This window comes from Gigantopelta aegis, chromosome 4 (assembly GCF_016097555.1).
Source record: "Gigantopelta aegis isolate Gae_Host chromosome 4, Gae_host_genome, whole genome shotgun sequence".
Lineage (NCBI taxonomy): Eukaryota > Metazoa > Mollusca > Gastropoda > Neomphalida > Peltospiridae > Gigantopelta > Gigantopelta aegis.
The window spans coordinates 63,014,633-63,040,723 of NC_054702.1; the positions used below are offsets into that span (position 1 = coordinate 63,014,633).

At 36.5% G+C, this 26,091-nt stretch overlaps 2 protein-coding genes across 2 annotated transcripts in view; one reads left to right on the forward strand and one right to left on the reverse strand.

Moving 5' to 3' along the window:
* Positions 1–6,296, reverse strand: part of LOC121370897 (UTP--glucose-1-phosphate uridylyltransferase-like) — a 68,786-nt gene extending 62,490 nt beyond the window's left edge. The window contains exon 1 of the mRNA XM_041496429.1: positions 6,205–6,296. Within this exon, the coding sequence (XP_041352363.1) occupies positions 6,205–6,213 (9 nt within the window). The 5' untranslated portion in view covers positions 6,214–6,296. The remainder of the gene's footprint in view (positions 1–6,204) is intronic.
* A 57-nt stretch (positions 6,297–6,353) lies between these two features.
* Positions 6,354–26,091, forward strand: part of LOC121370898 (transmembrane protein 260-like) — a 29,629-nt gene continuing 9,891 nt past the window's right edge. Inside the window, exons 1-10 of the mRNA XM_041496430.1 lie at positions 6,354–6,573; positions 7,538–7,640; positions 9,303–9,400; positions 15,228–15,259; positions 17,231–17,382; positions 19,399–19,576; positions 19,795–19,908; positions 23,194–23,373; positions 24,246–24,286; positions 25,583–25,666. Of these exons, the coding sequence (XP_041352364.1) occupies positions 7,633–7,640; positions 9,303–9,400; positions 15,228–15,259; positions 17,231–17,382; positions 19,399–19,576; positions 19,795–19,908; positions 23,194–23,373; positions 24,246–24,286; positions 25,583–25,666 (887 nt within the window). The 5' untranslated portion in view covers positions 6,354–6,573; positions 7,538–7,632. The remainder of the gene's footprint in view (positions 6,574–7,537; positions 7,641–9,302; positions 9,401–15,227; positions 15,260–17,230; positions 17,383–19,398; positions 19,577–19,794; positions 19,909–23,193; positions 23,374–24,245; positions 24,287–25,582; positions 25,667–26,091) is intronic.

Sequence of the window (26,091 nt, forward strand, 5' to 3'; positions counted from 1 at the left end):
CACCCACATTTTGTTTAGGCAGAAATCGTGAAACAACCATTACAAGTATACCAGTTCCACATACTAGATGATAAACATGTTAACAACCTCGACTTTGCTAAGATCACTAAGATCTCCTAGGACAAAAAGAATGCAATTTTTTGCCTTCTGACAATTTACTTTTTTTTTTATGGAATACTCTTCAAAATCGATGGAAGCCTCCAAAGTATGTGATGTAATTAATATGACGTCATCACATTTTTATATCATAACACATTATGACGTTGTTAGATTATTATGTCATATCCTTTCACCCATCGTGGGAAAGTATTCCATAAAAAGGCAAAATGGCAGCCGGTACAAAACTACATGCTTTTTGCTCAATGTGATCTCATTGGAGTCGATATAGTTATCATCTAGTATGTGAAATCATCATCTGTGTCACTGTAATGGGGTTTTTTCTTCAAGATTTCTGTCTGGACAAAATGTGGAAGGAAATCTAAAGGTAAATAAAGGTAGCCGATGATTAATAAATCAATGTGCTCTAGTGGTGTCATTAAACAAAACAAAACAAACTTTAACTTTTCATTTACCAATCTAGACACTCCTTCATAATGCATCTGCTAGCATTGACGAATCAGTTCAGCTAACTTTCTAAATAGTCACTTCCAGGGTTTCTGCCAGAGGGTAAAATGGGTATGGCACCATACCCAAACGTTTTTGCAGATTTTTTTTTTTTTTAAGTTAACCTTTTGACAAAATTAATTAACGGTACTCTTATTATTACTGTATAGTTTTCTTAACCCTAACCCTAAACGTAACCCATTTTCTTTCTTGGGGAGGCCCCCCATAGCCTGTTAACTGTGGTTGCATTCAATTCCATAGCGCCATAACCCAAAATTTCTTTCTGGCAGAAACACCGACTTCAAAATAATACATCACACATAAGTGTTTATCAGTAGTAACGATTTATCATGATGAATTTTATTTGAAGAATGCAAGAAATTGCATTTCAGGAACTCTGATTTTCAAAAATTTCAAGGGGAGCATAACCCTAGACTCCCCTAAATGCTTGAGTACTTTGTTCCCTCAGTCTTAACTTGCCACAGTCTAGACCCTGTATAATTTCCTGCACACGCACCTGGTAAGCTTGTAGTATTTTGAATAAAATACATAAAATTGTTTTACTGTACAATGTAATCTAGTACATTAATTACATTCAAGATTAGCCAAATTTACCCCTAGTTAATAGCCAACAGGGTTTATTACTGTACATAATTCTATAATGAGTCCCATCTAAAATCACAGCAGAACTTGTTGTCCAAAAGAAAGGTAAATTATACATTTTTCTTTCTTTCACAAGCTACAAAAGTAGTCCAGTCTGGAAAAATGAAATAAGCTGTCTTTTCCAGTTATCCTCTGTCATCATACAGTTTGGTTTGTATGGTTGTTTATATACTTGATTATAAACGGTTGCATGCATTTTTTTTTCTTCGGATTATTATAGAGGAAACAATAACAAGACCCATTTTGCCATGTTAATACAAACTTAAATATGTTTGATAAAATACTTTATTAAATTAACTGGGAATTTTTGTTGTTTTGCACCACACCAATTTGGTTATAACGGCACCTCAATGTTTTGGCAAAAATGGGGTGTAGCCAGAAATTTTCTTAGCATTACCACACCAAAGGCGTGCCCGAGCGGGGATTTTCGGGGGGCTACACCCCTGTGAAAAGTTTAAAACTCAGGATGCCTGTAGATGCAATCTGAGCCTTTTCGGAGAGTTTTTTTTTTCTCTGTTTCTTTTTTTGTAATCTTTTTTTCGAGTCCATTTTAAGAGGATATTTTATAGAACAATTACAGACAGCCTCAACCTATTCCCGGATTTTGTTTTTGCATTACGCATATGTGTACTGTGAGTAATGGGCACTACGCCGTTGAAATATAAACATAATCATTTGGAGGGATTCCTTTTTGCTACTTTCACTTTATCGATGGTACTTCTATACTACAGTGACGTTCGAAATGTTTGTTTTTTTAAAGCTCATTATGCGATGTTAGTATTTTAAAAAATTGATGACACTTTTGGATTCCTGTTTATGTTAAAACTGTTTTTAACATGTGTAAAATTATAGGCAATCCAATATTATGTCTACATAATTCCTTTAGAGATAAAATAGCAGCAGATAATTTTGCCGTCCCCAGCGGTCTGAGCACATTTCTTTAAAACTTTTGGCTCGACTCTATACTGAACATTTATTTTAGACTGGTTGCAAATTACAACTGTTGAAATATAACGTTGTTTACTGATTTGCTGCGCATCAAGTATCTAAAATTCAGCCTTAAAAATTTGTCGAAATACTAGTAGTATGTCTGCGTGAATAAACGTCCTGTAATCATGAAGTTTGCAAGTTTTAATTTCTGAACATTTACAGGTCATGACGCAACCAGTTTGCGGTTCGCGTAAATTTAACTTTGCGTAACCGACACGCGAACAGAACGGCGGTTTGCGTGAAATATTGTGCCCTGTTGGATGTCAAACATCAGTGATGATATAAGTGAAATAATATATAGTTTTTGCATAGAAAATATCCCTTTCTGCATTAGAAAAAATGTAGTGGGTTTCTTCTGATGACTATGTGTCAGAATTACCAAATATTTGACAATGTGCTCTAGTTAAACAAAACAAACTTTAATCTTACGTTCGAACAATTTTACTCATATATTTTAAAACTTATTACAACATGCACATATTCTATTGAATCGTGATGCGACACTGTATTGCTGTTACACGCCTTTCCCCCCATAGGCTCTTTATATGTTGTGTTCCTTGAAGCTTATAGCTTAATTGCTATAAATATGTTTGTTTAAAATGTTTTCACATTCATCATAAATCACACTGGGCTACTCTTTCCGATTTTATTTACGGTTATATGGCGTCAAATATATATGGTTAAGGACCACACAGATTTTGAGAGGAAACCCGCTGTCACCACTACATGGGCTACTCTTTCCGATTAGCAGCAAGGGATCTTTTATTTGCACTTCCCACAGGCAGGATAGCACAAACCATGGCCTTTGTTGAACCATTATGGATCACTGGTCAGTGCAAGTGGTTTACACCTACCCACTGAGCCTTGCGGAGCACTCACTCAGGGTTTGGAGTCGGTATCTGGATTAAAAATCCCATGCCTTAACTGGGATCCGAACCAACCCAGTACCTACCAGCCTGTAGACCGATGGCCCAACCACTACGCCACCGAGGCCGGTTAACAACAACAAAGACAAGCAAAAGGTTGTTCCTTTTAAAATGTGTTGTCTTTAAATGTTGAATAATGTAAAAAAAAAAACCACAAAAACCCCAACATTTTTTGCAAACACCTGTGGACGATTGTCTGCATATTGCCGATATCTAGCTGCTATTACTTCTATCTCCCTTACATGGACATAAAAATAGCTGCAATTATGTCTATCTGCCTGACATGGACATAAAAATAAAACAAACTAATAAATTATTAATAAACGGTAGCTGTTGTTTTATTGAGCATAATATCATTCACAACTTGCAATGATTCTTGTTCCGTTTTAGCCATACATTTTTAAATATTTGGTGCCGTTTCATCCAACGCTAGGTTCTGTTTTGTCCAAGGATTTTGGTGCTGTTTTAGCCAACGCTAGATTCCGTTTTGTCCAATTTGGTTCCGTTTTTGCTTGAGGTCAGGCCAGGTCATAGGGCTTTACGTGCACATTCAGAGCAAGCTGTTGTAGTGCACGCCTGTCTTGGGCACAAGAGCCGTCCTCCGCCAGCTCATCCGTCCAGGACAGGAAAGGGGAGGGGGGGGGGGAAGGAGGGGGGTAATGGTGCTATGGAATTTTGAATGGAGCAAGAATTATGCCAAAAGAGAAAAGGTGCACAAAATTTGGGTGCAATTTTGAACGGTCAGTCAAAAAGAAAGTTCCGGAACTAATGTAGGTTTTGACATTAGTGAATCGAGAGTAGCTCGTTAATTAGACCTCTATGATGCTGTGGTGTCTCCCTAGGTTGCCCATAGGGCCCTTAAAAAGGGTTTTTGCTTGGGGCTGTTTTGGCTATTAATCAATGTGCTCTAGTTACATCACTCCCCCTATAATGATAATCTAAGTTAGGGGAGCAATTAATCACTCCCCTCAATATTTTTTCACAGTGAGGACTAAGATAGACAACAGTCACTTTTCACACCCTTGTTTTGGATCTGTACAAAATAAATATAACATATCCAACAGTAATTTTTTTAATATGATCAACCACTGTAATTGTCCACAGCAATCGGCAATGTCATGCAGTTTTTAATATGTCAACCTCATTGTCCACAGCAATCGGCAATGCCATGGACCTCTGATTGTCCACAGCAATCGGCAATGTCATGCAGTTTTTAATTCTCCATGACACGTTTTTGCCTTGGACTATATTCAGGTTTTTTTTTTCAATGGCATGTTTTATTGGTGTGGACATTTTCTTAATTGCAGGGGTTGTATGATATATTTGACGAATGGTACTTTTTATTTCTTACATTAAAATATTTTGTCTAAATTTATGAAAAATAAAAAGATATCGAGCTGTAAATGGTATATACTGCTTGGAATACTTTTGACAGGAGTCCAAGGTAAGTAGCCTGGTTTTTATTTTAATGTGGTGAAGCATTGTAATAAAATAACTAATTTTTAATGACATCAGTTTTCAAATGACGTCACTTTGAATCTCTTAAATACATAACAATCAACTCAGTATATGACATTTCCATTTTCACATTCCAATGCAAAAGAGTGCGAAAAGTGAACGTTGTTGAGTTTAGTGTGTTTTGAGGCCTTTTCGGCACAAAAGCACTCATTTATGTTCAAGCCCTGTTATACTGATTGTGTATGAAGCCAAAAGAACGGTGTGAAAAGTGACTGTTGTCGACCTTACTCACAGACTGCAGTTTTAAGATTGAAGTAAAACACTACTTTATTTTATATTGGAACGGTCGAAAGTCTATGGGTGGTTGAGGTTTTTTTTTCAATCATCATATCAACTTCCTAGATCAAGTTCAGTTCCATTACGGAGTTAATAGTTAGTCCTTCCCACAGGGAACGCCTTTTTTGTACTGTGGAATTTCCTACAAGTTATTTATTTCTCAGCCGATAGTGCACAGGGCACATTATCATGATTATGTCAATACTTTTCTTAACATGCACAGCGAGTTGCTTCCCTCTATGTAGCATATTTAAAATGGTGGGGGGAAAGAGTTTAACCCGTACCCCTCTATGTCAAGGGCTCTAATAGCCCGAGTACTCTGACTGTAAGAGAGCTAGACGGACATTTGGACATAAATACACTCTCATTACAGTCAGAGACCAATCTATGTATTTTTTTGGCAATTCCCGACAACCAAAAAGTTGGCAAAGATTTCCGCTCTAATATCACAACAATCCTATGTTTGACGTTAAATACTTTTACATCAATCATTTTCGAGTTAATTGATTAAAAAAAAATCCACATATTAATCACTAATACACACACTACAGAAAGAAACCCGACAGCACCCACATTCAGCTAAGCTTCGGCCACTCAGCCATTCCGTCTACTAGGCGGAATCGCCCAGTGGGCGATCATGTGATCTACGTCATGAAATAGGTCACCGAGATTTGTAATTCTTGCGATGGAGTGTCAGGAAGCGTAGCTGAATTTTTTTTAATCAGTTAACTCGAAAATGATCGATGTAAAGGTATTTTATGTCAAACATAGGATTGTTGTGGTATTAAAGCAGAAATCTTTGCCAACTTTTTGGTTGTTGGGAATTGCCAAAAAAATACATAGCTTGATCTCTGACTGTAATGAGAGCGTATTTATGTCCAAATGTCCGTCTAGCTCTCTTACAGTCAGAGTACTCGGGCTAGGGCTCTAAAGACTAACCCAAACCCTATACCTAAAACTACCCTAACCATTGAATGGGGGAGTAAGGCTCCAACTCATGCCAACATGGGGCTCTGAAATAAATAAATTGTAATAAATTCCATAGCATGGGCGTTCCTCATGTGCCAGACTATAGTATAAGTAAAGCCTACGTCGGCTACGACTTTAGATTGACAACGAAAACAGCATGCACAGGCAGTATCCAAAGCTATTTTAATGCAAAATGTAACATCATGTTTTAAAAAAGCGTTACCCATTACACAAGAACATCGGAGGGATGGATACATACCGATGCCATCTTCTTGTGAAGCTGTGTCTTCTAATAAAAAATAACTCTTTATTTTGTCACAAAATTATTTTCACCCTATTACAAGGTGACCTGTCAAAAGGTCAAGGCTTTTTAAAACGGAAATGATAAAGATTAAGTTCGAGTTAGCCTAATACTCGTTAAAAGAAGAAAATATTGATATAAACGCTTTATCAAAGCACACTGATATCGCATTATGGTGTCATAGCTAGAGCCACTTTCATTTAATCTTCCGCCCTAAGTGGGTTAACACATAGAATTTTCTTAGAAAATCGCAGCTTCAAAAAACGACGAATTTGCAAAATATACGCGTATTTCAACTTTTGAGTTGAACAATTTGTTAATTTAAAGGTACCAGTTCATAGTTTCAAAACATTGTATGATAACTGATTGAAATGTTAGCCCAGTGGTACAGCGCTCGCTCGATGCACGTCGGTGTGGGATCGATCCCCGTCGGTGGGCCCATAGGGCTATTTTTCGTTCCAGCCAGTGCACCACGACTGGCATATCAAAAGCCGTGGTATGTACTACCCTGTCTGTGGGATGGTGCATATTAAAGATCTCTTGCTGTAAATCGAAAAGAGTAGCCCATGAAGTGGCAACAGCAGGTTACCTTTCTCAATATCTGTGTGGTCCTTAACCATATGTCTGACGCCATATAATCGTAAATACGTTTTAAGTGCGTCGTTAAATAAAACATTTCTTTCATTGTTTTTGTTTTTTTTCTGATTCCAATGGCTACTGGATGTCAAACATTTGGTAATTTGGTAAATGAGAGAAAACCCGCAATATTTTGCCATTTACAGCAATGGATCTTTTATTTTATTTTCCCACAGACAGGAAAGCACATTATCATATCACAGCCTTTGATTAGTTGTGGTGCAGTGCACTGGTTGGAACAAGAAAACAACCCATGCAATCAGTTGAATGGATCCACCGAGATGGTTTGATCCTGCGACGCAAGTACGTCAGGCGAGCGCACAACTGACTGACCTAAATTAAAAAGTATTTGGAATAAGGACCTTTTTTGGTCACAATGTCTACTTGATTTTAATAAGAAAGATAGAATTTCATGATGTAAGCAGAAGAGGGTTTGGGGGTGTTGTATTTCCCAAGGGAGGATGACCCGATCCCCCTAACAACTGTGCTCACTACAATTTCCAGCGCATGCAAAATAGGTGGAATTTTTGTAAATGTCAAAAATATTTGTATAGTGTAATGTACTTCTTAATGATAAACATTAGGGCCTAGTTCATGCAGATGTCTTGACCAACGGGTTTACTATATAGTTAATTTCAATGATTTCTTGTTCCAGGTTTTTAACCTTAAAATCACGTGATGTTGTTGACAACTTTCAACAGTGATTGTTAACTGTTCCAAATCCATTAATATGCAGTGCACATTGGGACCATGATGAGGTGTGTTTATACTTTGAACCCAATATATAATATATAATATATACTTTACTAGCAGTAACTATTAAATCCCATTAAAATTAGTCCATTCATTTATTCTCCACTGTCTCCCTTTATCAGCATGCACACACATCCTTGTGTTACACGCACACTTTCACGCATGCATGCATGCACACACGCACACAGGGATTGTTTTAATACTATTTAAGTTGGCACTTACCAATGAATATGGAAATAACAACAGACGCCACATTTAAGAAATATATTCAGTGATGTAGCTGGTAGTGTTTTGAGATATGCAGGCCTTATTTGCATTTTTGTATTTGCAAAACGTGAACCTTCAATAACCAAATCAGTGTTTGAATGTTGGTGTTTTTGAACAGTGCTTTTTTAATAGTTTGTTCCCAGCACCTCATTTAGCTAAGCTCTAATTATTTCATAATGTACGATATTTGCTAAAATGAAAATTCTGCATGTAGTTACTATATTTTGTTACATTTCAAGATTTGGATATGTTAACTTTATTTTTTTGATAATTTGAATATTTGATAATAATGTAACTACAAACATTCAAGTCATATCATTTTAACATTAGGAGTTCCAGTCAACAGACAGTAAATTAATAAAGACAAAGTTTTAAAAGAAGAAAATAAATAAATAAAATGAAAATAAGATACTGTCTCTGCCCCCCCCCCCCCCCCCCCCCCCCCCCCCCCCCCCCCCCCCACATTTGACTTCTTTGCAGGATCGAACCACCTCGGCAGATCCATTCAACTGATTGGGTTTTTCTCATTCCAGCCAGTGGACCACAAATGGTAAAAGACTGTGGTATGTGCTTTCCTGTCTGTGGGAAAGTGCATATAAAAGAGCAGCCCTTGATACTAATGGAAAAATGTAGCAGGTTTCCTCTCTAAGACGCTATATCAGAGTTACCAAATTTTTGACATCCAATAGTGGTGTAGTTAAACAAAACAAACTTTAACTTTCTTTTTAGCATTTGTTCATTTTCTTTGTCTTTATTTCCATTGTCTTTCTTTTCATTGTCTTTCTTTTGTGTATATATGTCTTTCCACTTTGAGCCATGTTGACTGGCTGCATGAACACTAGATAAACACACACAAAACCCCACTCTAACTTGGATACGGTGTTTCTTTCTTCTTCTTTTTTGCCTTTTCTAAGCGTATCAGTATAATTAACAGTAACATTTGGGGATAAGAGGGGCCAAATATTTAGTTAGTACCGGTACATGTAAATGTATACTGCACTGTAAACTGGGGGGGAAATGTGTGCATGTAAATTCCATGTCATTCGTGCCCAAATAAAAGTCATGAAATTTATATACATGCATTATTTTCATTGCAGCTATGCATGGTTGTTTGCAAAATTTAAAGATCATAAACAAATGCTAAGGTGCATATAATCATGAAAAAACCCACCCATGTCACAATTTTAATCTGGTTTACAGTGTACATAAATTATGCATAAATGTATTTCAAATTCAACTGAGTTTTGCAAAAATATCATAATATTTTGTTGTATGCCTAGTTTTACAATGTGAAATCATTTTAAAACTGAAATGGAGTGTTAGATACCAAACTGTTTGTTGGCCCCAATTTGTCTGCCATAATAACTAGTTAGGACTTGCTTTTTCGTTATCTTTCTTAGTACCAAAAGAGATGTTGGCATTTCTGTTGGCATTGGCTTCATCACCATGGCGGTTTATGTGAATACCCTCTATCCATCACTACCAGGAGGCGATTCAGGTACTTCCTACTTTTTCTGTAATTCAGTTAAGTTACGTTGTAAAGTTCTCCTTGTTGATGGAGACATGCTGCTTGTAATTTGTATTTCAAGGTTTTGGATTGTGGGGTCTAGTCCAATTGGTAGAGTGTTCATCTGAGGTGCTCGACCTATCAAATCCCTTCAGTGAACCCATTCTCTGATTGGGTTTTTCCCATCCCAACCATTGCCCCATGCTGGTATATAAAAGGCCATGGTATGTGCTGTCCTTTCTGTGGGAAAGCGCATAATATTATTTTCTTTAATCCTGCTAGCATTTTCCGAATAATGAAAAACTGTGTGGGATCTTTAAAGGCCCCCAACTTATGTATATATCCTATAGCTGACATATAAGTTGTGATGGTTGAACTAGCAAAGCCAATGTCCACCATGTGGGCAATGAATAATGCCACTGTATGTACACTAATTGGCAGGTAGCACTGCATATGCAACGTTGTGTGTATGAATTGTAGCAAACTGAATGCTCTACGATATAACTGTTTTGACTTATCAGTTAGTGCTGCATCAATGAGTCGAAGGACTGTCTTGTTTAAATGCGCAATAACTGCTGTGGAACTGTGGTTGGAATTCTGTCCATCTGTGGGGCTGCTTGGTGAAAGTATGCCACCTGTAAACGAGACAGGTAATCAGCCAGTACATTTAGTTTTCCTGGTATATGTTTGGCTCTAAAATGAATATTGAATCTCAAGGCTGCTAATACCAATCTCCTGACAAGACCCATCATTACGGTATTGGGCGATGTTTGTTTATTTATTATAGCTACCACTGTATTATTATCAGAAAAGAACAAAACTGATTTATTACCCAGTTGCTGTCCCCAGTGCTCCAAAGCTAGAACAATTGGGGAAATAATTCCTTGATGTTAATATGGTGTTGCAACATATGTTCATCCCACTGACCATATAACCAATGTTTGCCAAATATGGCGCCATACCCCACATTACTAGCGTCTGTATACATTTGTAGTTGTTCTGACGACTCCCAACTATTTGGCAAAAACATAGTAGTCCCATTGAAATGTTCAGTGAACATTGTCCACACCTTCAGATCTAATTTCGCCTCTTTGGATAGCCGAATATGGTGACCTGGATTGTAAATCTTACAAGTTAGATTAATCAATAGCCGCAGAAATGTTCTGCCAGGTACTATCACTCTGCATGCGAAGTTTCATAAACCTATCAATGACTGTAATTCTTTAAGTGTCACTTTTTCCCTGCCTAGGAATGCCTGTAGTGATGTTTTTATTTTTTCGATTTTGTCTAGCGGTAATCTGGCTACCATCAAGTCAGTGTCTAACTCAATCCCCAAGAACGTAATACATGTAGTGGGATCAACAGTTTTCTCTTGCTTTATTTTAATTCCGATATGTTGGCATAGATCTAAAAAAAATTGCAATTCATTTTGACAATGTTTTTCTACGGGGAGACCCATAAATAAAAAATCATCTAAAACATGAGCTACGAACCTGGCCTGAAAATAGTTTTCCATTATCCAGTGTAAAGTAGAGCTGGACTTTTCAAATAATTGGCACGAAATGGAACAACCCATGGGTAGACATCTATCATAGTAATATAACCCTGCTATTTCCATACCTAAGAGTTCATAATCTGATGGGCTTATCGGAATAATTCTAAAAGCAGACTCTATATCAGTCTTTGCCATCAAGGCCCTTGTCCCAGTTGGTTAATTTGAAATATGGCCTTATCCAAAGTTTCATATTGTACTGATTTATGTTCATCAGAAATCCCGTCGTTAATTGAAGACCCTAAAAGATAGGACAGGTGATGAATAACCCTATACTCCCCTGGTTCTTTCTTGGGAACTAGCCCTAAAGGTGAAATTTGTAAGTTGGCAAAAGGGTGTGTGTTAAAGGGTCCTACAATCCTACCCAACTCTATTTCTTTGTTAATTTGTTTTTTTTATCAAAACACCTGGCATTTCTATAGCAGATTTTAAATTTGGACTAGACCTATATGCCCGAGGTCCATTATAACACAATGAAAAGCCATTCTTAAATCCTGCTTCTAAAAACTGTACTAATTCTGAATCATATCCTTTTAAGAAGGGACGCAAATAGTCAAATTTAACGGGCGTTACTCTGCTGACTGGATCCTGTTTTTTGGTTTGCGTCTTACCTGTACGAAATTATTTGAAACTGACGCTGTTGTTAAGTGACGTCATGGCGCGAGGCTATTTAATTAGCCAACGTGATCTTCCTTACGCAGTCCTTTTGCGCCCTGCTAAATGGCATACAAAGACATATGTTTATGATTATAACCGACCTCTTAAATACAATTAAAAACAGTTGTATTTAATTATTGATATATCTATAATGGAAAATATAGTGGGATTCCTCAAAGACTATGTGTCACTATAATATGAGAAATTGTTTGACATCCATTAGCTGATGATTAAGTAACCAGTGTGCTCTAGTGGAATCATTAAACAAAACAAATTTTAACAAATTTTTTAAGATTTTGTAACCTGTTCTGTGATATGTTTTATACTGGGGCTAGCTATGAAATGGTTTTTGTGTGCAGCGTTTGTGATTTTTGGCATCATACAGTGTCTTGGCTATTTTTCATTCTAGCCAGTGCATCACAATTGGTATATCAAAGGCTGTGGTATAATGTGTTATCCGATCTGTGGGATGGTGCATCTGAATGGTTTTTGTGTGCAGCCTTTGTGATTTTTGGCATCATACAGTGTCTTGGCTATTTTTCATTCTAGCTAGTGCATCACAATTGGTATATCAAAGGCTGTGGTATAATGTGTTATCCGATCTGTGGGATGGTGCATCTGAATGGTTTTTGTGTGCAGCCTTTGTGATTTTTGGCATCATACAGTGTCTTGGCTATTTTTCATTCTAGCCAGTGCATCACAATTGGTATATCAAAGGCTGTGGTATAATGTGTTATCCGATCTGTGGGATGGTGCATCTGAATGGTTTTTGTGTGCAGCCTTTGTGATTTTTGGCATCATACAGTGTCTTGGCTATTTTTCATTCTAGCCAGTGCATCACAATTGGTATATCAAAGGCTGTGGTATAATGTGTTATCCGATCTGTGGGATGGTGCATCTGAATGGTTTTTGTGTGCAGCGTTTGTGATTTTTGGCATCATACAGTGTCTTGGCTATTTTTCATTCTAGCCAGTGCATCACAATTGGTATATCAAAGGCTGTGGTATAATGTGTTATCCGATCTGTGGGATGGTGCATCTGAATGGTTTTTGTGTGCAGCCTTTGTGATTTTTGGCATCATACAGTGTCTTGGCTATTTTTCATTCTAGCCAGTGCATCACAATTGGTATATCAAAGGCTGTGGTATAATGTGTTATCCGATCTGTGGGATGGTGCATCTGAATGGTTTTTGTGTGCAGCGTTTGTGATTTTTGGCATCATACAGTGTTTTGGCTATTTTTCATTCTAGCCAGTGCATCACAATTGGTATATCAAAGGCTGTGGTATAATGTGTTATCCGATCTGTGGGATGGTGCATCTGAATGGTTTTTGTGTGCAGCGTTTGTGATTTTTGGCATCATACAGTGTCTTGGCTATTTTTCATTCTAGCCAGTGCATCACAATTGGTATATCAAAGGCTGTGGTATAATGTGTTATCCGATCTGTGGGATGGTGCATCTGAATGGTTTTTGTGTGCAGCGTTTGTGATTTTTGGCATCATACAGTGTCTTGGCTATTTTTCATTCTAGCCAGTGCATCACAATTGGTATATCAAAGGCTGTGGTATAATGTGTTATCCGATCTGTGGGATGGTGCATCTGAATGGTTTTTGTGTGCAGCGTTTGTGATTTTTGGCATCATACAGTGTCTTGGCTATTTTTCATTCTAGCCAGTGCATCACAATTGGTATATCAAAGGCTGTGGTATAATGTGTTATCCGATCTGTGGGATGGTGCATCTGAATGGTTTTTGTGTGCAGCCTTTGTGATTTTTGGCATCATACAGTGTCTTGGCTATTTTTCATTCTAGCCAGTGCATCACAATTGGTATATCAAAGGCTGTGGTATAATGTGTTATCCGATCTGTGGGATGGTGCATCTGAATGGTTTTTGTGTGCAGCCTTTGTGATTTTTGGCATCATACAGTGTCTTGGCTATTTTTCATTCTAACCAGTGCATCACAATTGGTATATCAAAGGCTGTGGTATAATGTGTTATCCGATCTGTGGGATGGTGCATCTGAATGGTTTTTGTGTGCAGCCTTGTGATTTTTGGCATCATACAGTGTCTTGGCTATTTTTCATTCTAGCCAGTGCATCACAATTGGTATATCAAAGGCTGTGGTATAATGTGTTATCCGATCTGTGGGATGGTGCATCTGAATGGTTTTTGTGTGCAGCCTTTGTGATTTTTGGCATCATACAGTGTCTTGGCTATTTTTCATTCTAGCCAGTGCATCACAATTGGTATATCAAAGGCTGTGGTATAATGTGTTATCCGATCTGTGGGATGGTGCATCTGAATGGTTTTTGTGTGCAGCCTTTGTGATTTTTGGCATCATACAGTGTCTTGGCTATTTTTCATTCTAGCCAGTGCATCACAATTGGTATATCAAAGGCTGTGGTATAATGTGTTATCCGATCTGTGGGATGGTGCATCTGAATGGTTTTTGTGTGCAGCCTTGTGATTTTTGGCATCATACAGTGTCTTGGCTATTTTTCATTCTAGCCAGTGCATCACAATTGGTATATCAAAGGCTGTGGTATAATGTGTTATCCGATCTATGGGATGGTGCATCTGAAAGATTCTTTACTATTAATGGCAAAATGTACCAGGTTTCCTCTCTAAAAATATGTCAAAATTACCCAATGTCTGACATCCAATAGCTGATGGTTATTAAAGGGACATTCCCGAGTTTGCTTCATTGTAAGATGTTTCCGACTAATAAAATATTTTTACGATTCAACTTACATATTAAATATATTTTCTTGTTTAGAATATCAGTGTCTGTATATTCAATGTGTTTCTGGTCGTCTTAATATTTGTGAGAAGCCCAAACTGGATTTTGTCTTCAATTTTTTTTTTTACGTACGAAAAAATAATATTTTAGGAAATAAAATGAAATTTAACCTAGGACAAATATTAGAATGATCAGAAAGATGTTTAATATACAGCCACTAATATTTTATGCAGAAAAATATATTTGATATGCAATTACAATCGTTAAAAAGTCTCTGTTACTCGATTTAATCTTAAAAATTGCAGCAAACTTAGGAATGTCCCTTTAAATCAGTGTTCTCTTGTGGTGTCGTTAAAGAAAACAAACTTTAACTTTCATACAGCTTTTCCATCATAGATAAAAATAAGAAACAGTTACTGCATTTTTCTTTATCAGTTTTACAAGAGTAGAAACCTTGTTGCCTTTGAGTCCACTTCCCGTCCTTTTAAGAGAGTGCAAGACTGATGACACCCATTGTTACATAATCTAGATTTACGGCCATATTGAGCTCTTTTAAAATGTTCATTATTTATTACTTAGTCTAATAATCACTACTGTTTTGTTCACCTGACCAAAACACATAGCTTTGAATTGTTTTGATAACTAGATTATTTTGTTATAGGTTTTCAGTATACACATTTTGAAATTTGGCAATTATTTCAATATACTGTTGAAACATATATTTACAATGTAATTTTTTTTACATGTAATAGTTTTGCGTACCAGTACTTATCCAGACAGACATGTCAGTCAGTATAACATTGTTTGAATAGAATATGTCGAAAATATGACTTAACAAACATTTAATGGCATTAATTAATTTCTTTTTAGGAGAACTCATTCTTGCTGCCCATGAGTTAGGGGTAAGTTTTGCATGTAATGCTCTTCCCACCCCACCTCTTCTGTATTATTGAAATAATGGATTTGTAAACATTCAACGTATTATTTTATTCATTGTAATGGAAACATCCCCCATCACCATATAAGAAGCAATAATATTTCAGGTTTGTCCAGTTAAGGGTCAACAGTAGAATATTAGGGATTTAACCAAGCTATTTCACCAGGGTCCCATGGCTGGTGAGATCGGGAAAATTAGTCCAAATAAGTCATTCTAGGGACATATTTTCAGGCCATTGAATAATATAGTACACCACTGTTAAATTAATATAATAGAACAGACATAATTAAACATTTTGGGCATTTTTAGCATAGAAATTGGGAATTTTCAGTGCCATTTTCTTTTGGGAAGGGCCTATGTTTGCACCCACAGAATGCCTGGATAAATCTCTGAATATCTACCTAAGCTGAGACAAATAATCAAAGACAGGAAAGACATCTTTTATTTAACGACACACTCAACACATTTTATTTACGGTTTTATGGCGTTGGACATATGGTTAAGGACCACACAGATATTGAGAGGAAACCCGCTGTCGCCACTTCATGGGCTACTCTTTCAGATTGCAGACCGACTGTGCAGCAAGTGATCGCTGTACCACTGAGCTACATCCTGCCCCAAAGACAAATAATCAAGTCACAGAAATGGACTCTATGAACAAGTTAAATTGTGTATGGAACAAGTTAAATTGTGTATGTGGTAGAAGTCAATAATTTCTTCTCAGTGCAATAAAAACCATGCATGCATAGGCGTACAGACTTCCCTTTTTGGTGGGATGTGGGGAGTGCAGAATGATTTTTGCCCAAATTAAATGAAAATACCAGAATCTGGATAACAACGTTTATTCATGTTTGCATTACTACCAAACACCTACAAAAGGTTCCAAATGAATCACTATGCATTTTTACATGGATTACAACTAATATTGTGGATAGAATGATGGAGATATATGCTGAAAAGATTGCAGGCCAGCTCATTTTGCCCGAACATAGTCATTGTTTTTGGATGAATGCAAAGATTTGCTCCAGCACCTGTGGTGGGGAATGGGGCATTTGACCTCCCATCTTGTACATTTATGAATGGGTGTTTCACTCCTCATAGCAGGTGATCCACATTGGACTGGGGTATTGATAAACACATATCCTTTCACTTCTCAGGGCTTTAGATCTCATTAATTTGGGCACAACATATGTTTTTTATGTTGTGAGCATAGCGAGATCTTTAAGGCGCAACTAATTAATTGAGGATATGAAATGGAAGAGATTTGAAGGGTTGTAGATATTCACAGGCCCTTAGGAGCCGGGAGGGGGGGGGGCTAGGGGGGCTCAGCCTACCCACGTTTTTCGCCAGTTTTTATTTCAGGACTTTAAAATGTCTTATAATGGTAATACGGAAATCTGACAATACAGCCATAAACATTAGCTCCCCCCCCACCACTTTGAAAATCCGTCCTACTTCTGATTCACAAATGCATTTTGAGTTATTTCAAGCTAATTTAGGCTTAATACTTGAGTAGTTATTTTAGTTGAAATTGTTTAGTAGTCCATATCTTTATAGTTATTTGAGGCACATTTTTGGGCATACTTATTTTTGGCACACCCTTTACATTTGTGACTTTGATGCAATCTAAAGCCCTGCTTTTCCCTGTCCTTGAGTACCTCTATGCCACAATTTAACTCATTAAGTTGTCTTAGGGGCCGTCCATAATTTTCAACATATTCACGAGCGTACAAACCGTACACTTTTGACCACCCCCCTCCCCCCCCCTAAAAATGTACATCCCTAAATGAAAAATGTTGATTGACATTTTTCAATTTAAAAATAAAAAGTGTATGCTGGCCCCTTAACCCCCTCCCCCCTGCGTACGGTTTATAGGCTCGTGGAAATGTTGAAAATTATGGATGGCTCCTTAATTATATGTGTTGTTTTCTCATAGGTTGCTCATCCTCCTGGTTATCCTGTCTTTACACTGCTGGCTCATGTTGCCATGGTGATTGTGCCGTTTGGAAACATTGCGTGGAGAGTCAACCTTCTTTCTGCTATGTTTGGTTCTGTGTCTGCTGCTACGATCTATCAGACATCAGCAAAGTACTTATTAGTTGGTCTCAGTATCAAAGTATTTACTGTATCATGATCAAAGATGGTGACTTGCTGCTAATGTCTGCTGCATGCAAATAAAATTCCCCTAATGTTTTTCATTGCATACATTGGGTGGATTTTGTAACACAGTTTTTATCACCATACAAGCTTTAGAAGTAATGGCATGTATCAAAATTAAGATATTCAGTATTGCAAGAACCACCATTGTGGTAGCCATCTCGAATTTCTTTTGGGTTTTGCTCTCGCCTCTCCCCATGTATGCATGTAATGTTTAATTACATAGTTTACAATCTAATTACAAACTAATTGTTTTTGTTTTGGGATGGTTAAGGCATGGGAGGGAAGGAAATGTTTTATTTAAAGATGCACTGAACACATTTTATTTACGGTTATATGGTGTCGGATATATGGTTAAGGACCACACAGATATTGAGATAGGAAACCCACTGTCACCACTTAATGGGCTACTCTGTTCGATTAGCAGCAAGGGATCTTTTATATGCACCATCCCACAGACAGTATAGCACATACCACAGTCTTTGATATACCAATTGTGGTGCACTGGCAGGAACGAGAAATAGTGCAATGGGCCCACCGACAAGTAAAATCATGTTTTTGTTTTGGGGTGGTTAAGGCATGGGAGGGAAGACAAGTAAAATCATGTTTTTGTTTTGGGATGGTTAAGGCATGGGAGGGAAGACATGTTTTTTGTTTGGGATGGTTAAGGCATGGGAGGAAAGACAAGTAAAATCATGTTTTTGTTTTGGCGTGGTTAAGGCATGGGAGGGAAGACAAGTAAAATCATGTTTTTGGTTTGGGATGGTTAAGGCATCGGAGGAAGACAAGTAAAATCATGTTTTTGGTTTGGGGTGGTTAAGGCATGGGAGGGAAAACAAGTAAAATCATGTTTTTGGTTTGGGATGGTTAAGGCATGGGAGGGAAAACAAGTAAAATCATGTTTTTGTTTGGGATGGTTAAGGCATGGGAGGGAAAACAAGTAAAATCATGTTTTTGTTTGGGATGGTTAAGGCATGGGAGGGAAAACAAGTAAAATCATGTTTTTTGTTTGGGATGGTTAAGGCATGGGAGGGAAAACAAGTAAAATCATGTTTTTGTTTGGGATGGTTAAGGCATGGGAGGGAAAACAAGTAAAATCATGTTTTTGGTTTGGGATGGTTAAGGCATGGGAAGGAAGACAAGTAAAATCATGTTTTTGTTTGGGATGGTTAAGGCATGGGAGGGAAAACAAGTAAAATCATGTTTTTGTTTGGGATGGTTAAGGCATGGGAGGGAAGACATGTTTTTGGTTTGGGATGGTTAAGGCATGGGAGGGAAGACATGTTTTTGGTTTGGGATGGTTAAGGCATGGGAGGGAAGACAAGTAAAATCATGTTTTTGTTTGGGATGGTTAAGGCATGGGAGGGAAGACATGTTTTTGGTTTGGGGTGGTTAAGGCATGGGAGGAAGACAAGTAAAATCATGATGTCTCCAGAACAAGGTTCGAAATTCATGTTGTGGAATCGGAAGCAATCTTTGCTTCTCAGATTTCAAGATGGAAGCAAATGCTAGCAAATGAGAACAGATCTAAATATTAATATTAATTAGTCTGTAAGACTTGTAGTGTAATCCAAGAGCCAGTGATTAATAAATCAATGTGCTCTAGTGGTGTCGTTAACCAAACAAACTTCTTTTTTTGGGTCTTTTTTTGTGTAGTATAACCTTTTTAACAGCAATGTGGAAGACTTAGACAGACATGAATAAAACATAACATTTACATTATGACTTCTGGAAATAAAAAAAATTCTCGATATAATTGAAATACTGTCAAAAATAAAATGGAAAGCAAAAGCTGCTTGTGCACTTTGAGTGCATTTGCTGTCTGCCCTCTGTGAATTTCAAGCCTTGAAATAAATATGTTAACAGCATGTACCTAATTGTTTGCTCATTATATTTCTAACTGGAAGGTTGTTTAAAAATGATTTACATTTTGTTTTTATTCTTCAGACTGACAGGTTCAGTAGCTGCAGGAATATTGGCGTCTGGTCTCTTTGCCTTTAGTCGTTTGACGTGGGTGTGGTCCATCACAGCAGAAGTGTTCAGTCTGAACAATCTATTTGTGTCTCTCCTCATGTTGCTGGCGGTTTGTCTAGAGCAGACGAAGTCTGTCAAAGCTTCATCTCAGGTGAAAAGTTTTACCTTCTGAAAACAAGATCCCAATTTGTTTTCTTTATTTCTTTTTTTATAATAAAAAAAAAAAAAGCAATGAAATTACAGAAACAATTATGGGAAGATTCATTCACCTTTTTGCTTTATTTATAACTAAAAATAAATAAATAATAAAACAAATCTTTGTAAAATGGTTCTAATATTGAACTGTTTCATTATTTTCTATTGTTGCAGATTGCACTGTTGGGATCCTTTACTTGTGGATTGTGTTTGTGTAACCAGCACACATCAGTCATTTACATAGCTTGTCTTGTACCATGGGTTTTTAGCATGCTCTACAAATCACAGGTTTGCCATTTTTCTCTCTTCCTTTTCCCTCACTGTTTATCAGTGGGTATTTCATGAATTCATATATATATATTTTAAAAAAAGCAAAAAAAAGAAGCAATAATCCTATCCTTCTAAATAATATATTTCAATTCTTGGTAAAAAGGCATTTTAATTATGTAATTATTGTGTGTTGTGTTATATTTTTAAAACTGTTGGTGAAAAGAAAGTTAATCAGATTATAGCAAACAGTATTTATAATATGGCATAAGACTTGAATGAATATAGTCTAAAACGTGACATTTCAATAATAGCTTGTCTTGAGAAATGGTGTTAAGAACAAAAGAGATCAACCGTATCCTTAGGCTATACTATACTGAACCGTACCATATTTTACCATATCGTACTATGTGTTTGTATTGTGTCCTTAGGCTATACTATACTGTACCGTACCATATTTTACCATATTGTACTATGTGTTTGTATTGTGTAGTTTCTTACACAACCGTATCCTTAGGCTATACTATACTGTACCGTACCATATTTTACCATATTATACTATGTGTTTGTATTGTGTCCTTAGGCTATACTATACTGTACCGTACCATATTTTACCATATTGTACTATGTGTTTGTATTGTGTAGTTTCTTACACAACCGTATCCTTAGGCTATACTATACTGAACCGTACCATATTTTACCATATTATACTATGTGTTTGTATTGTGTAGTTTCTTACACATCCGTGTCCTTAGGCTATACTATACTGTACCGTACCATATTTTACCATATTATACTATGTGTTTGTATTGTGTAGTTTCTTACACATCCGTATCCTTAGGCTATACTATACTGTACCGTACCATATTTTACCATGTTGTACTACGTGTTTGTATTGTGTAGTTTCTTACACATCCGTATCCTTAGGCTATACTATACTGTACCGTACCATATTTTACCATATTATACTACGTGTTTGTATTGTGTAGTTTCTTACACATCCGTATCCTTAGGCTATACTATACTGTACCGTACCATATTTTACCATATCGTACTATGTGTTTGTATTGTGTAGTTTCTTACACATCCGTATCCTTAGGCTATACTATACTGTACCGTACCATATTTTACCATATCGTACTATGTGTTTGTATTGTGTAGTTTCTTACACAACCGTATCCTTAGGCTATACTATACTGTACCGTACCATATTTTACCATATTGTACTATGTGTTTGTATTGTGTAGTTTCTTACACAACCGTATCCTTAGGCTATACTATACTGTACCGTACCATATTTTACCATATTGTACTATGTGTTTGTATTGTGTAGTTTCTTACACAACCGTATCCTTAGGCTATACTATACTGAACCGTACCATATTTTACCATATTGTACTATGTGTTTGTATTGTGTAGTTTCTTACACAACCGTATCCTTAGGTTATACTATACTGAACCGTACCATATTTTACCATATTATACTATGTGTTTGTATTGTGTAGTTTCTTACACATCCGTATCCTTAGGCTATACTATACTGTACCGTACCATATTTTACCATATCGTACTATGTGTTTGTATTGTGTAGTTTCTTACACAACCGTATCCTTAGGCTATACTATACTGTACCGTACCATATTTTACCATATTGTACTATGTGTTTGTATTGTGTAGTTTCTTACACATCCGTATCCTTAGGCTATACTATACTGTACCGTACCATATTTTACCATATTGTACTATGTGTTTGTATTGTGTCCTTAGGCTATACTATACTGTACCGTACCATATTTTACCATATTGTACTATGTGTTTGTATTGTGTCCTTAGGCTATACTATACTGTACCGTACCATATTTTACCATATTGTACTATGTGTTTGTATTGTGTAGTTTCTTACACAACCGTATCCTTAGGCTATACTATACTGAACCGTACCATATTTTACCATATTGTACTATGTGTTTGTATTGTGTAGTTTCTTACACAACCGTATCCTTAGGCTATACTATACTGAACCATACCATATTTTACCATATTGTACTATGTGTTTGTATTGTGTAGTCTCTTACACATCCGTATCCTTAGGCTATACTATACTGTACCGTACCATATTTTACCATATTGTACTATGTGTTTGTATTGTGTCCTTAGGCTATACTATACTGTACCGTACCATATTTTACCATGTTGTACTACGTGTTTGTATTGTGTAGTTTCTTACACATCCGTATCCTTAGGCTATACTATACTGTACCGTACCATATTTTACCATATTGTACTATGTGTTTGTATTGTGTAGTTTCTTACACAACCGTATCCTTAGGCTATACTATACTGAACCGTACCATATTTTACCATATTGTACTATGTGTTTGTATTGTGTAGTTTCTTACACAACCGTATCCTTAGGCTATACTATACTGAACCGTACCATATTTTACCATATTGTACTATGTGTTTGTATTGTGTCCTTAGGCTATACTATACTGTACCGTACCATATTTTACCATGTTGTACTACGTGTTTGTATTGTGTAGTTTCTTACACATCCGTATCCTTAGGCTATACTATACTGTACCGTACCATATTTTACCATATTGTACTATGTGTTTGTATTGTGTAGTTTCTTACACAACCGTATCCTTAGGCTATACTATACTGTACCGTACCATATTTTACCATATTGTACTGTGTTTGTATTGTGTAGTTTCTTACACATCCGTATCCTTAGGCTGTACTATACTGTACCGTACCATATTTTACCATATTGTACTATGTGTTTGTATTGTGTAGTTTCTTACACATCCGTTAGTGAGAACATCATTCGTTATTTTTGATAACACATAGTTGTTTACACATGTACGTGTGTTATCAATTTCAACACATATGACTGGCTACTCCAAAGTGATGACTAGGTCACCAATGCCATACATCCAATGAAAAAAAAAGCACAGTCGAAATAGATTACACTGTGATGTATAGTTAACCGTCTATGATGCATAAGATAGCTACAGGAGAAAGAGAAATGACTTTTAGTCGAAAAAGATGTTAAAATGTGCTTAAAACCTGGTTTTTGAGGATATGTAAGAAATAGAATAATACATTTGTGTCCGTTAGATACCATTTATCTTACAACTCGTTGTTTAAAAACGTATCAAACTCACTTTCACTCGTTAGATACTTTTAAAACAACCCATTGTAAGATAAACGGTATCTAATGGCCACTCATGTATTATTCTCTATGTAGTTTATTGTGTTGTATAATATGATATTACAGTATATTCTGATTTATTGTTTCAGACGTTAACGTGGACACTCTTTATCAAACTGTGTCTGTGTTTTGTTGCTGGTCTTACTCCGTACGTGTACATCCCACTCTCGGCTCACGCCAATGTTGCACGATGGACCTGGGGAGACCAGCGAACGTTTCCAGGCTTCGTAACCCATCTGCTTAGAGAGGAGTATGGCACGTTTCAGTTGGTATGTTAGAGATGTTCCCGAGAGGAAGTGTTTCCTGTCCTGGACGGAGGAACCGGCTGAGGCCGACACCTGTGCCCAGGACAGGCGTGTGCTACAACAGCTTGCTCTAAATGTGCACGTTAAACTCTCTGACCTGGGCCCCATTCCATGAAGCGATCTTAGCCCTAAGATCAACTTAAGTACATAGGGTAGCTATGCGCTTAAGATAATCTTAGGGCTAAGATCGTTTCGTGGAACGGGGCCCAGACCTGACAAGAGGAAGTGTACATTCTAGGAATTTTGGTTTACCACCTTGGTTATATTAGTGTTATATTATTCTTACACACCCGTTGGTGAGAACATCGTTTGTTATTTTTGATAACACATTCTTGTTAACACATTTTAATGTTTTAAAAGACATACAACTGGCTCTTCGTAGGTGATGACCAGGTCACCAATGCCATACAGTCCAATGAAAAAAAGCACAGTCGAAATAGATCACTCTGTGATGTACAAGTTAACCTAAAATTGACTTGTCTGTGATGCACTTGTTAACTATTAACTATACATACTGGGTATTTTTTAGTTGGAAAACACATTTAAATTTATTTTAAAATTGTTTTCAAAGATATGTAACAATAGAATACTACATTAGAGACCATTTATCTTACAACTCATCAGATATGTTTTAAAAATTAAAACATAACATAACAGAAATGATATCTAATGGCCACTCATGTAGTATTCACTATGTATTAAATGACACGTGTGACATTGTTGTTTAAAATGTTATTTGTCAACCCAATATTTAATGGTTGTCTGTCTTTTGTTTACGGACCAAAATATTTATCAATAATGCATAACAGTGAGAAATACCTTTAAATATATTTCAGCTCAAAGACCACAGTGGTCAGACATTACTGGAAAATATCAGGTGTGTTGTTTTTCTGTCTGTTTTAGTTGTTATACACAGTTATTATTGTACAGGTAGTTAGCACTATAAGAATGGCTACACCATGGATTATTCTTAATGTTTATTATGTTGAAACCAATCAGACAATCTTATTATTTTAGCTTCTTACTAAAGTGGAAACAGACTTTGAATATCACTTATCCCATGATTAAAAAAGTTGAAGTTTGTTTTGTTTAACGACACCACTAGAGTACATTGATTTATTAATCATCAGCTGTTGGATGTTAAACATTTTGTAATTTTTACATATGTAGTCTTAAATCAGGATAAGCACTACATTTTTTTCATTAGTAGCAAGGTGTCTTTTATCTGCCCTATCCCACAGACAGGATAACATATACCACAGCTTTTGGTATACCAGGGTGCAGGACGTAACCCAGTGGTAAAGCACTCGCTTCATGCACGGTTAGTTTGGGATCTATCCCTGTCGGCTGGGTTATTTCTCATTCCAGCCAGTTCATCACGACTGATGTATCAAAGGCTGTGATATGTGCTATCCTGTCTGGGATGGTGCATATAAAAGATTCCTTACTACTACTGGAAAAATGTAGCAGGTTTCCTCTTTAAGACTATATGTCAAAATTACCAAATGTTTGACCTCCAATAGCCAATAATTAATAAATTGGTGTGCTCCAGTGGAAGGAGGGAAATGTTTTATTTAATGACTCAGTCACTCAACACATTTTATTTACCGTTATAAGGCATCAGATATATGGTTAAGGACCACACAGATATTGAGAGAGGAAACAGACTGTCACCACTTCATGGACTACTTTTTTTTCAATTAGCAACAAGGGAGCTTTTGTATGCACCATCCCACAGACAGGAAAGTACATACCACGACCTTTGATATACCAATCGTGGTGCACTGGCTGGAAAGAGAAATAGTACAATGGGCCTACCGATGGGGATCGATCCCAGACCGATCTAGAATTTGATCAATAGGAGAGTGAGGCATGAGATGTGCTAGGATGCTTCTTCTTTTTTTTTTTTTTTTTTAATGTACTTGATATAGTGTATTCTTGAAAGTTAATAAAAGTAAGACTTCCACCCTCACCCTCCACCCCAAAAGATAAATCTGCACTTTGTATGCTATAGGAAATTACTGTCTGTATACTAGTATTTAGTATTGCCACAGTGTCAGGAATAGCCCTCAATTGTTGTTTGTTTAAAGTATATATTGCATTTTTATAGTTTTAAAATGTAAAGAAATGTATTAATTTTGTAATCATATTTATTTCTATATACTTGTTTCAGAAAATATGTGGATCATGTACGGGCAGAGTATTCCATCTTAATTCTACCTCTTATGGTTTTCACAGTACCCAGTGTCTGTAAAAGGTCAGTATCAGGTGAAAATGCATGTTGATCTGTTAAAGGGACATTCCCAAGTTTACTGCATTGTAAGATGTTTTCGACTAATAAAATATTTCTATGATTAAACTTACATATTAAATATATTTTTTGGTTTAGAATATCAGTGTCTGTATATTCAATGTGTTTCTGGTCGTCTTAATATTTGTAAGAAGCCCAAACTGGATTTTGTCTTAAAAAAAAAAATTGAAATAAAATGAAATTTAACCTAGTACAAATATTAGAACAATCAAAAACATGTTTAATACACAGCCACTAATATTTTATGCAGAAAAATATATTTGATATGTAATTACAATCATTAAAAAGTCGATAACATCTTAAAAAGTGCAGCAAACTCAGGAATGTCCCTTTAAGGTCGCACACCACCATTAATGACTCCATGCAGTCCA